This window comes from Ammodytes marinus, assembly GCF_949987685.1.
Source record: "Ammodytes marinus genome assembly, chromosome: 3".
Taxonomy (NCBI): Eukaryota; Metazoa; Chordata; class Actinopteri; order Uranoscopiformes; family Ammodytidae; genus Ammodytes; species Ammodytes marinus.
This window is the reverse complement of record NC_137232.1, coordinates 2,098,803-2,111,592: the sequence shown is the minus strand read 5'-3', so window position 1 is coordinate 2,111,592 and position 12,790 is coordinate 2,098,803. Positions and strand designations below refer to the sequence as shown.

General features: G+C 42.6%; 1 protein-coding gene across 1 annotated transcript in view; it reads left to right on the top strand.

The window, feature by feature from the left end:
- Positions 1–12,790, top strand: part of pipox (pipecolic acid oxidase) — a gene marked incomplete at both ends in the record, with an annotated part of 90,486 nt that overhangs the window by 48,437 nt on the left and 29,259 nt on the right. The window contains one exon of the mRNA XM_080053960.1: positions 5,138–5,213. Coding sequence (XP_079910086.1) covers positions 5,138–5,213 — 76 coding nt within the window. The remainder of the gene's footprint in view (positions 1–5,137; positions 5,214–12,790) is intronic.

Sequence of the window (12,790 nt, the reverse complement as noted above, 5' to 3'; positions counted from 1 at the left end):
ACGGCTCATCAAAACACTTACTTAATAAACTGCAATATGTTCAAAACTCTGTAGCCCGTATGCTCACATCCACCCGCCGCTCAGACCACATCACCCCTGTCCTCCAGGACCTCCACTGGCTTCCCGTCAAATACCGGATTGATTTCAAAATACTACTCATCACCTTCAAAGCCCTCAACAACCTGCCCTCCCCCCCTACCTCTCTGACCTTCTCCACCGCCTTACCCCTACAAACCCCGCCATACCTCTACCCGTAGAGTCTCAGGTCTGCTGATGCCAACCTCCTCCACCCCATCAGGACCAACTTCCGGTCCATGGGAGACAGAGCCTTTGCTGCAGCTGCCCCCGCACTCTGGAATGCCCTCCCCAACGACATCCGCAATGCCAACAATCTTTCAAACAGCCCTTAAAACACACCTTTTTCACCCTTGCTTTTAACCTATACACTTTATGTTTTGTTTGTTTGTTATGTTAAGCTTTTTTTTTGTTTCTTATGATTTAGCTGCTATTGTGAAGCGTCTTTGACCAGTGGGAAAAGCGCTATACAAATTTGATCTATTATTATTAAAGTGTAAACCATTCGTCAGGTACTAATGTGTAGTAGGGCTGTCCTCAACAAAAAATGTACGTAGTTGAATCTGGTTGGTCGAATCTTGCCTATAGTCGACTAACCGTCAAATCATGCTATTTTTTTTTCCTGCTTATTGAGCCATATTCTCATTTGCCACATTGGCACATTTTTCCCTAAACCACATAAAGATGCTGAAAAATCCAACTATAGTTTGTCTTCTTGAGTTGGCATAAGAATGTATGTCTACTTTAGTCATTGACTCACACTAAGGAGATTGATTAGAAGCTTGCATGACTGTGTTAGTGGACTAGCGGGTATAAATATCAGCCTATTACTGTTAATACAAACTTGAATCCAACTCAAGCTTTTAATCAGTCTCCTTAGTGTGAGTGACTAAGGTAGACAGTACACATCAGTACCTGATGAATGGTTTACACTTTAGATTAGGGGGACGCAAAAAGGTTTGTAAATTACTTCTTTATTATTTACCAATGATTTTACCAATGACAGGGTTCCCGCGGATCCTTAAAAAGTCTTAAAAAGTCTTAAATTCATAAATCTAAAAATAAGGCCTTACATAGCATTAAAAAGTCTTAAATCCATCTTTCAAAGGTCTTACAAATGTTAACACATGGTAAGTAGGATTTTATGACTGTAATTGGTCTCAAATCTAAAAATAATACGTAAAATGTTTTATTTTTTTAATAAATTGCCGAATAGTTTAATGTCGCGCAATCACGAGAGCGGAACATGGACATATAAAGAAAGGAGCAGAACCAACAAAACATTTGTTTGCGGCCGTGACTCAGAGCAAACGCACGTCGCTCAGGTAGCAGTAGCAGCATGAGTAGCAGTCGGCCCGAATCATGGGAAAGTGTAAATTCAACAACATTTGGCTGTCCAACAAGGATTTTTCTGCCTGGCTGAAACCGGTACCCGGCTATTTATACGAGGCACGGTGTACATGCACAGCGCGAAACACAAAGCCTCAAAATCAAGCTGTCAACAAACGCCAGGTATTTCCCTGTTCTGTTCTACTCGTCGTGCCGTGCCTCCACCCCTCCATGCTCCACCTCCGATATCAACAACCGGGACAGCAGCACCAAATCTCCAGACAATGGCCGCGTTTCCCAGATTCGATCGTTCTTTGGGACCAAAGAAGGGTCAACTATAAAGCTTTTAGTAAATCATGAAATGCTCATTCATGGTTCCTACAGCTTAATGAAAGTTAGGGTCACAGTTTGCTACTTTTTTTAAGCTAACTAGCTCTATATCCTTCCGATTTTAACATGGATTTAAAATCTGGATCACTATTTTTAACTGACGGGACTTTCTACACCGTTCGGTTGTGTGATTACTGCCGCTGCTTTGAATGACTGTTGATGCGCCGATGCCGACTCTCCGAGCACGTCTGCACACCGTCTGCAGCAGCAGCAGCTGACAGAGTTTTTTTGGACTAGACGGATACTGAGTTGAAGGAGTTTTTTTTAACCCAAAGACAGCAAAGGTACAACACTTTTATATAGGCCTGCAGTCCAGTGTTAGATATGACCAAATTACAAGCTGCGGCCGCTCACACTATAGCTTTCCCGCACGTGAAGGGAGCCTTCACGTGCGGAAGGCTCGCTGTGGGCGTGCATGAACCTGTCGGCGGCTTGATGTAAACAGTGCCGCGCCTGCGAGTGACTTAGTAATCGCGCGACTCAACGAATCGATGACCAAATTCGTTGCCAACGCTTTTAGTAATCGATTTTAATCGATTTTATCGATTCGTTGTTGCAGCCCTACCGAGAACCCCACTCAGCTCTCTACTTCCAAACCTAAACAGCTTATATTTCTTTTTTTTTATCCTCAAAAGATCAATTGAGGGCTGACCCTCATTTACAATGATGTTGACTAAGAATACAATACACAAACAAACACAATGCAAATATACAATAAGCTGACAAAGAGACAAGAACAATTAAAACAATCAGATCAAATGAGTGAAGCAGAACATTGCCTTATTAAAACAGTTACAGGTGGAGTGGGGCTGATTCAAAATAATATGCTTAAATTGGTTAACGGATGATGGTATTTATTTGGTGTGAATGCTGAAATTGGTGTGATTCTGCGTATTTATTCCGTATTATTATTCCGCCATATTCACGCCAGGCCATATCTTCAATGTTGTGATAGCTCGAGGTTGGACCCAAAAGCAGAACAGATACCAGGTAGTCAGTTTAGAACAATGTTTATTAGGCAGGCAGGCAGGACACTGGACGGCTGAGTGGCGTGGCGATCAGAGGCAAGTGGATATCCGGAAACCCGCAGGCAGGCGAGCAGGAAAGGTGAACAGCGGAGGCAACTGGCACGGAAGGAAAAAAGGAGCAGAGTTAGAACCCACTCCAACTGGAGACATGCAGAAAACAATAACCAAAGATATTCCTGATCTCGGGTAAGTTACCGCTCTGGTACGTAGTAGACTCTGGCGCTGAATGACTGGAGTCCACAGGTTTAAATAGGGAGCCCTGATTAGCCCAACGATCCACACCTGGAAACAGCCTGCCCTGATTAGCCCAACGATCCACACCTGGAACAGCCTGCCCTGGAGTGCCACCACGCCCACATGCCAACAGGGAAGCCGACACATGGAACCACAAAACAAAGGAGAGACAGACGAGGGAAAACACACATAGGAGAAGGAGAGACTGCCCAGCCGTGAGTCATGACAGAACCCCCCCCCTCAACGACCGCCTCCAGGCGGTCTACCTGGCTTCTCTGGGTACCTGGCATAGAACTCCCGGAGGAGTGCGGGGTCCAAGATGAGGCCCCTGGCGATCCAGCTCCTCTCCTCTGGCCCATAACCCTCCCAGTCCACCAAGTACTGGTAGCCCCTCCCTCTGCGCCGAACGTCCATCACCCGGCTGACCGTGAAGGCTGGGTGACCATCAATGGCGACGGTAGGCGGGCACAACTCACTGGCAGTCACTGGCTTAAGCTGGGAGACGTGAAACGTGGGGTGAATCGTGAGAGACTGGGGAAGCTTAAGGCGAATGGCAGCAGGATTAATGACCCTATCGACCTCAAATGGTCCAATATACCGGGGAGACAGCTTCTTGGACTCGACACTAAGGGGAATGTCCCTGGAGCTAAGCCAAACCCTTTGGCCAGGTACGTACACGGGAGCAGGGATCCGCCGCCGATCAGCCAACCTCTGATTCTGTTCCCTAGTACGCAGGAGAGCCGCTCTGGAATCCTGCGGATCCTACGCACGTTGTGCTGAACAGAGGGCACGGCGATCTCGATCTCCTGAGTGGGAAAGAGAGGTGGTAAGTAGCCCAGAGATGCTTCAAAAGGTGTCATACCTGTAGCAGCCGACGTCAGGGAGTTGTGAGAGTATTCAACCCAGGTGAGATGTGAGCTCCACGACGCTGGGTTGTGTGCGCAGATGCATCTCAGAACCGTCTCCAGGTCCTGATTTGCCCTCTCGGTCTGGCCATTGGACTGGGGATGATGACCAGAGGAAAGACTGACGGAGGCCCCCAACTCCTGGCAAAACGCCTTCCACACTTGAGAGGTGAACTGAGGCCCTCGATCCGAGACAATGTCCAAGGGAATCCCATGGATCCGGAACACATGGTTAAGCACCAGCTCAGCAGTCTCTGCAGCCGAGGGCAGTTTTGGAAGGGCCACGAAATGCACCGCCTTGGAGAAACGATCCACAATAGTCAGGATTGTGTCATTACCTTCAGACGGTGGTAATCCAGTAACAAAGTCCAGAGCTATGTGCGACCATGGGCGACCAGGCACAGGGAGCGGATGCAGGAGCCCAGCTGGGGGACGATGAGTCGACTTGCCACGAGCGCAGATGGTACACGCCTTCACATACTCGCGAGTGACGGCAGCGATAGACGGCCACCAGAAATGGCGTTGGATCAGGGCCAGGGTACGGGAAACTCCAGGATGACAGGCGAAACGTGAAGTGTGACCCCACTTCAGCACCTTAGGACGAACAGGAACAGGTACAAACAGACAACCCGGAGGCCCACCCCCAGGACCGGGGTCCCCTTGGAGAGCCCCCTTAACCACGGACTCAATCTCCCACGTCAGAGAGCCCACCTGGCAGGACTGGGGAAGAATAGTATCCGGAACTGAGGAACTGCCGTTATCAGGGTTAAACTGTCTGGAGAGGGCATCAGGTTTAACATTCTTGCTACCAGGTCTAAACGTGAGGTTAAAGTTAAACCGACCAAAAAACAGAGCCCAACGTGCTTGGCGGGAGTTTAACCGTTTAGCAGTCTGAATGTAAGCCAGGTTCTTGTGATCTGTCCATACCGTAAACGGAGACGGGGGGAGTGGGGAGGGGGGGATCGTGCTGAATCTTCCTGCAGCACGGAACAGGCAAACTTGCCTAGTGTGAGTGCACCCTTAATTTGATGTTGTAAGTTGTTCCAGGAGTCATATTATACAAGCTTATAGAAAAGGTTATTTACAGTAAGGTCCAAACTGACAGCTTGGTCAGGAGTTCCTCCTACAATCTGCACCCTCTCATTTGAATTTTCTCATGTTTTCTTGTATTTGCAGCTAACACCTGACAGCCATTTTGTACTGGACTGTCATCCCGACTTCAGCAACATTGTGATTGGAGCAGGATTCTCAGGTACAACACACAACACAACATAGAAATAAGTCTATACATGTAAGAATCCTCTTTGACAAACCACATAGCTATTCAGTCACTGAACTGAAGTAGGTCCAATGTTCACGACACAGCTTGTTTCAAATATTAAAGCAAGGTTAAGGCTGGACTTCTGATTGGCTAATTTTGACCATTGATATCACCTGAGGTCAGACCCAGTGTTGGGCAAGTTACTTCAAAAACGTAATGCGGTATTTATTACTTATTACTGGCATTTCAAAGTAGTTAGTTACATTACAATATTACTGTCTTTGAATTGTAAGGCATTACACTACTTTTACATTACTTTTGCATTACTTTCACCAAAATAACATGAAATATGGATTTGGTGTTCTCAATAGATCTTCTTGTGTTCAATGCAGCTCATTACACAGCAGGAGGTGACATGGTATGGCATAATGACTGAGCTGGGCTTAAGGCTAACACAAGTAGGCCTATGCTATATAATATAATGGTCACAGTTATGGCTCATGGTGCAATACATTTTATAATAGAAATACTGTATCTTTAGGTATTTATTTAGCCTATATTAATATCAATAGAGCTAGAGCCTATTACTGTAGATTGAAAAAGTAAATTGAAAACTCAAAGATTTGTTTCTTGCGTTCCGGCGACTTAAAAGCACAAACAAGTTGTTCACATCATCATCAACTTTTGCCTTTTTTAGTTGTTCCAAAGAATCTGCCTTATCATCTTGCCATCTAATCTAAATGATAACTGACCATTATTTTTGTTTATCGTCTCTCTTGCATGACATTTTATAATAACAATAGTAGCCTAAATATATATCTCCTTTGCTAATTCAAAGCATCCACTCATTATGTTGGGAGTCGACGTGTGTGTCAGAGGCATGAATCGACAAAGCGATCAACTCTTATTGTGACTTTTTTGCTGCAGCACTTTTAGTGCTGAGGAGAGCTTGCCAACTGCGCTGTCCTTTACGCACCATCATTGCCGCCGTTATGTTAAGATTTCATAATTTGCATCAAAGCAAACCCTTTAGGCGCCGGGTTTTATTTTTAAAAATACTAGATTTTGACACTTAAATTTCAGAAGGCTCTGGATTGAAAGTGGTTTGAGATAGAGACAAAGTGTAAATGAGACAAATATTGAGAATGACCTAAAGTTTATCTGGGGATTAAATTTCCCCATCTAATTAGCATATTATGACGTCATATGGTGGCGGCCATGTTGTAGGCTATTATGTAATTTCCATGAAATACCTGATATTTTGAAAGAGAGTTGAACTTATTTAATCAGATTCACCCCTCCATCCATTTGTAATGATGTCCACTTTGTTGTAAGCCAACAGTTGTAAACTAGAACTAGAACTACACCACAAAACTCATATAAACAGTAGGCGTTTATGATTTTTTTTTACCCACCACCATTTTTATTTCATTTTTCTTCTATTCTTCATTAATATTATTATCATCATTATTATCATTATAATATGATAATATTAATATATATATATATAATGCTGCGTCGCATGGCTGCACCACTGCTGCGCATGGACGCACCGTGACCGGGGCCGTAGAAAGAGTGAACACCAACTCCCTACTCGTCAACTTTTTGCTTGCCATATCTCTAAATAACTCCTAAATCCAGCAATACCGCTTCAGCATAAATAGCTTCGTGGCACACTATCTCCGATTTTGCACCTAACAACAGCGCGATTCATTTGCAGCCTGAACGCGGAGGTGTGTCACCTCTCTGCTCTGACAGCAGGCTGGGACTCGCTCCGAGGGGCTGCTCCGAGACTGACCGCCTCCGAGTGCCCTTAGACGGGGAGGGGCTCACGGCAGCACCCGCTGCTCGTTGAGCACAGAGTCTCCAAACACTACAAAAGTTTTCAATAACTTGGGCAGTGAGACGGAAGCCAGTAGGCTAGCGCATCTTTGGAATCAATTGTAGCAGCAAATCGAGTTTTCTTCTCCTCTAGCAGTAACATTAGTGTGGGTTTTTTCTCCTCTGCGAAACTCGCGGTGTTGGCCAATTTGTATAAAAACAACAAACCAGTCAATTTCGGGTTTAAAATGCATTGTAACGCGCGTTTCTGAGCTATGTACCGCGTTACATATTACCATTTTTTTTGCTGTAATGCCTTACATTACCGCGTTACAGCAAAACGTAATGCATTACAGTAATGCATTACTTCCTGTAACGCGTTACTCCCAACACTGGTCAGACCTAATTTAATGTTTAATGTATTCCTTTGAATACACTTTATCAGTCTGTTACTGGGAAACCTGGGAATTCTAACTATGATGATGATAATTATTCACAGAATGGTTGCTATTCACATTTACATGTGAAACTCATATATTAGAATATCATGGAAAAGCTATTTTTTAAAGCTCCCATATCATACACTTTTCGGTTCTATTATACACCATATTATATGGTCTTAGTGGTCACTAATACGTTTTTCTTTAATTGTTTGCTGAAAAAAACTTTCAGATAATTTATTGTACTATGCTGAAGTTCAGCTAATCTCACAATGGCCTATTTTTTAAAAAGAGCTGCAGCTCCCCTCGTAAATATACAATCTTTGCGCTGCCCCCGCCCCCAGTCCGGAAGCGAAGCCAGATACGCCTCGCCCTCTGTCTGTCAGGGCCGTGGACCAATAAGAAATAGGGGTGTGGGCTGCACAGTGGAAGCTTCTGGCTTTCCAGTTTGTGAGGTCAGAAAAGGGGAAAATTCTGACTGGAGTATATTGGGTGGGGGAGGGGTGGTGGTTTCAGAAAGGGGGATTCTGAGAAAAGGAGAGTGTTATTTTTTAAAATATTTTGGCAGTCTCTAGGCACACCGTGGACCCATGGATATGTTAGAACACATTTAAAAAGTGCATTTAGCATAATATGTGACCTTTAATGTAATTTAATTCAAAAAGTAAAATGTCCATATATTCTAGATGTATTAGACATGCAGTGATATATTTCAGGCATTTTTCTTTTTATCCTGAAAAGTTAATTTTCAGGATTCCGGCTTACAGCTCATGAAAATGAAAAATCCAGCATCTCAAAATATTAGAATATTCCATAAGGCCAATCAAAAATGAATAACACAGAAATGTAGCACTTTTGATAAGTATTTTCATTCATCTACTATAAACTTGGTCTGGGTTCTTATTTTGCATGAATAATTGCATTAATGCGGCATGGCATGGTGACAATCAGTCTGTGGCACTGCTGAGGTGTTATAAAGCCTTGGCCTCTAGTTGTGTCTCATCTGCCTACAGACGAGCTGAAGGCCACTATCAAATAAACCTGGGCTTCCATAACACCTCAGCATAACACACAGACTGATGGTCACCATGCCATGCTTCATTTATGCAATATGTCATGCAAAATAAGATCCTAGACCAAGTATATAGCAGATGAATGAAAATACTTATCAAAAGTGCGACATTTCGTTATTATAATTTTTTTTGATTGGCCTGTAACCTGGAAAAGTTCAACATTAAACAAAAAAATGCCTCAAATACATACTATATGTCTAATACATCTAGAACATATGCAACTTTCACTTTTTTTATTAAATTACATTAAAATAGCTTTTCCATGATATTCTTAGAATATGAGTTTCACCTGTATTTATAGTATGTGCCTGCCAGGAGGGCAGATGAAGGTACACTACAAAAAATGCCTCTTTGCCATTGAAGTCAGCCAGGGATTTCTTGAGCTAATTTGCATTAAGTGAAAAGGTTATTTCACGTAAACTTTTTCACCTTTCGGATTTGCCATTACCTCATTTGCATGAACTATAATCCAGTCACGTGGCATCATGTTCATGGATTTTCAGCCTGTCATTACCAAATTCGGTATAGAGCCTTAGCGGACTGACACACACACACACACACACACACACACACACACACACACACACACACACACACACACACACACACACACACACACACACACACACACACACACACACACACACACACACACACACACACACACACACACACACACACACACACACACACACACACACACACACACACACACACACACATGTATTAAATTCCATCAAGTTTGATCAAGGTAAATGGCCGCATTGACCAAAATGTCTTGGCAAGTTCAGGGCTTGGCTGCTCATTTGCCGTAACTGTGACCCGAACAGATCCTGATCCATTATATATTTAAAATGTGTTATATTGTGTGGTAATTTTGTTTATTATTCCTCTTGTTCACATTTGCGGTACAACCTTGCAGCTTTTCGGCATATCCTCCAATCAGTTCATTCAAGAGAACAAACAAAATAGCAGTAACCACATCTCAGTTCAAGAGATTTTTAAATCTCTTGAAAAACAGAAGATGTTTCATCTTTGGTCATTACACTTCATTCTCCAGGCAACATACCTATATGTTTGTACAACGTTTCATAGCAATCCATCTAATATGTGTTTAGATAACTCAGTCTGGTGGGCTCATTTAAGACCCATAGAAATAAGAGAAAGACAAGGATTTCTGTGTTCAGATCCATTCAAGGACACATGTACTGTCGCTCTTACCTTCTTATCATGTAGTAAAGGGACATGTCATGAAGATAGTATTAGAAAAGAAAACACAAACAGTGTCAGTATTTTTGAAGGCGATGGAGTCAAGTAGAACATGTGGATGTCAAAATGAAAATGTCAACAGCTGGAGCAGACAAAGAGCAGAAAGTGGTCTGTGGCGATGTGTACACCAGATGTGTGCTGATGAGAGGCAGCAGCAGCCAAGTGAATCAGCATCACTTGTTCCCTCCTCACCCGGGAAGAGCACAGTGCCAAGAGGTTTACAGTAACAAGATGACAGAAGGATTTAGTTGACAAGAGGGAAAAATAAATGGCACTAGAAGCTGCTAACATTAGGGCTGGCCCGAATTATTCGAATATCCGAGTATTCGTTTGTTAAATTAGTATTCGGAGCTCAATTCAGAATTCGGAATATTCTTTTTTTTTTTTAACATTTATTTAATTTTTTTTTGCAAAGGTAGCTCAAATTGCAGTATATTTTGTCAGCAAATAATATTTGGATACACAAGTTATAAAACAATTGTAAAATACAAATTAGACGTTCATTTAAAATATATTATCGAATTATTTGAACTTTGACCTAGTTGGCCGCTGCCCTTTCAAAGCGCAACCGGTGATATCAGCTATAGGCTACATGATGAGGCAAACTAAAAGCGGCACCAAGCGCAGGAGGGAGAGAGAGATGGGGGAAGAATAGATTGTGTTCCTAATAACTCTATAGGCTACCACAACATTAGCGCGATTTCGGAAGGAAAGGTAATGCTTGACGTAATGCTAACGTTAGCTTAGCACAGCTGTTTACATTCTGTTGATTTGGAATGGAACAACAGCTTTTCGCCTCCACGGGGAAAAAGTAAGGAACTCCGACTTTATAACCGTTCGAAAGTTATTAAAGCATCAACAAACTACGCAGCTTGCTGTCTCGGCTCACACACTCGGTTTCATTGAGTACATGCATTATTAATGTTGCTTTGATGGTGTGTTTTTCTGGAACGAATATCCGAATATTCGCTTGGAAAAACCAACGAATATTCGAAGCCTGAAAAATGGCATTCGGGCCAGCCCTAGCTAACATCTAGCCTGGAAAACCAGAGCCACATCTAGAATGATGTAGGGTCTGGCGATGAGCAATTGAACTTCCCAACTCAAGGGGCTGCACCAACGCATGCATTTCAAATACCCCTGCACGCAATTGGATAGCACTACGACCAATCAGAGCAATGAACAACAAGGTGATGTTTGCATTCCCGATTGTTGCAAACAGTTAACTGGTAAACTTGCCGTGGTCGGTCGACAATACAGCAAATTCTTCTTTCTTGCTAATGAAAGATTTGAGTGCCGTCTTCCAAATCGTTACGTGTCGAGGCCACAACGCCATTTTTGTATTTACTATCACCACTTCGAAGGCGCATGCACAGCACTGTCGTCATCAGGTTACGCCAGCCCCAAAGCACCATACATAGATAGGGCTCTGGCCTGCCCATAACAGATAGTACGATTTGATTGGTAGCTCGGAACTTTCTGACATAGTTAATGAGCTCCAATGGTTCATGCCCAGTCCAGTAAGCTGAGCAAATTTAAATTTGCCAGCGGCAGGTTTCCAGCACAGATAGTATATAAAATGGATGTAGCATCCGGGCTGATCTCAGTTATTCCAATTGAATCCAATCGTCTTGGCCTATGTGCGTCGCCATCTTGTCATCTTGTTTTAACTCAGCCTCATTTCCTCATACCAAAAAAGGGCATTGATATGACGTTGGGGGGAGGGAGATACGCCCTTCTAGCTGGCGTATACCTCTGAAGCGAAGTGAGGACCAGCAGCTAGCTGTCACTCAAGAGGCCACGCCCCTAATTATTCATACATTTTAACCTCCAACAGAATAAAAAGTAGCCTGGTCCAAAATAATTCACCCCCTTTAGTGACTTTGTGGAGAAATGACCATAACATACCGAGTAGAATGTTTTTTTTTTGTACCGGGCCTTAAATAAGTTTAATAATGCTGTGAAAAAGGCCTATTTAACATGGGAGTCAATGAGAAATTGCTCTGTTTTGAAACCTGCCCCTAGTGGCCACTCCGTGAACTGCATTTTGTATCACTTCCGCATTGGATGCTAGTAGAATTTGGTTTCACTTAGTAGTCCAGGCAAAATAGCGTTTTTCGACAGACAAATTGTAAAAGAATTTTTTTCAGCTCAGATAATTTCTATGAGGTGTCCAGAACAACATACTAAAAGTCCTAAGAAATCCTAGTTGAGGAAATATGTTTAATTCTCATCAATCCGAGATGTGTGCCAATAAGGCGAAACACCAATAAATCCCAATAGGGCTATTTTTTTCCTTTAGTCCTATCAAAATGAAACTTTACACAATGAAAGTATCCATGATAATCAAACATTTTTGTATTACAAGTTTCTTTGAAAATGAATTGTAATATGCAAATGAGCTATACACTAATCGTACATGCCCAAAATAAACCCAAATAGGCTTAATTTTTTCCTTTACTCCTACCACAATAAAACTTTACATAGTAAAAGTATACTAGAAAAGTCACTTTTTTTGTATTACAAGTTTCTTTTTAAATTAATTTGAATATGCACATGAGCTCCACACTTATTGAATATCCAATCATCCTACTGCCAATGGGTGATGGCGATGCTGCTTTTAGACTGGCCTCTAACCTGAAAAACTGCCTGGCTTACCTGCCAGGGGTATAACAGGTGCCTCTCATGAATTAGATTAACCCCTCCCCTAGATAGTGTAATGTTTAACTTTTTTCAGTGCCATTCCCTTTCCTATGCCAAATAGACAAGACTGAAATGGCATGGATAGAGGAGATTGTCACACACCTTGGGACCAAGTAACTCCTTTGTCTACTTTATGCACCATACAGTGCTGCTTGAAAGTATGTGAACCCCTTGAGCCTTTATGAATTTTATTTATCAATACCAGTATTTTTATTATGAAATAACAGATTTTTGTTTATCAATTAAACATTTTTCTTTTCCA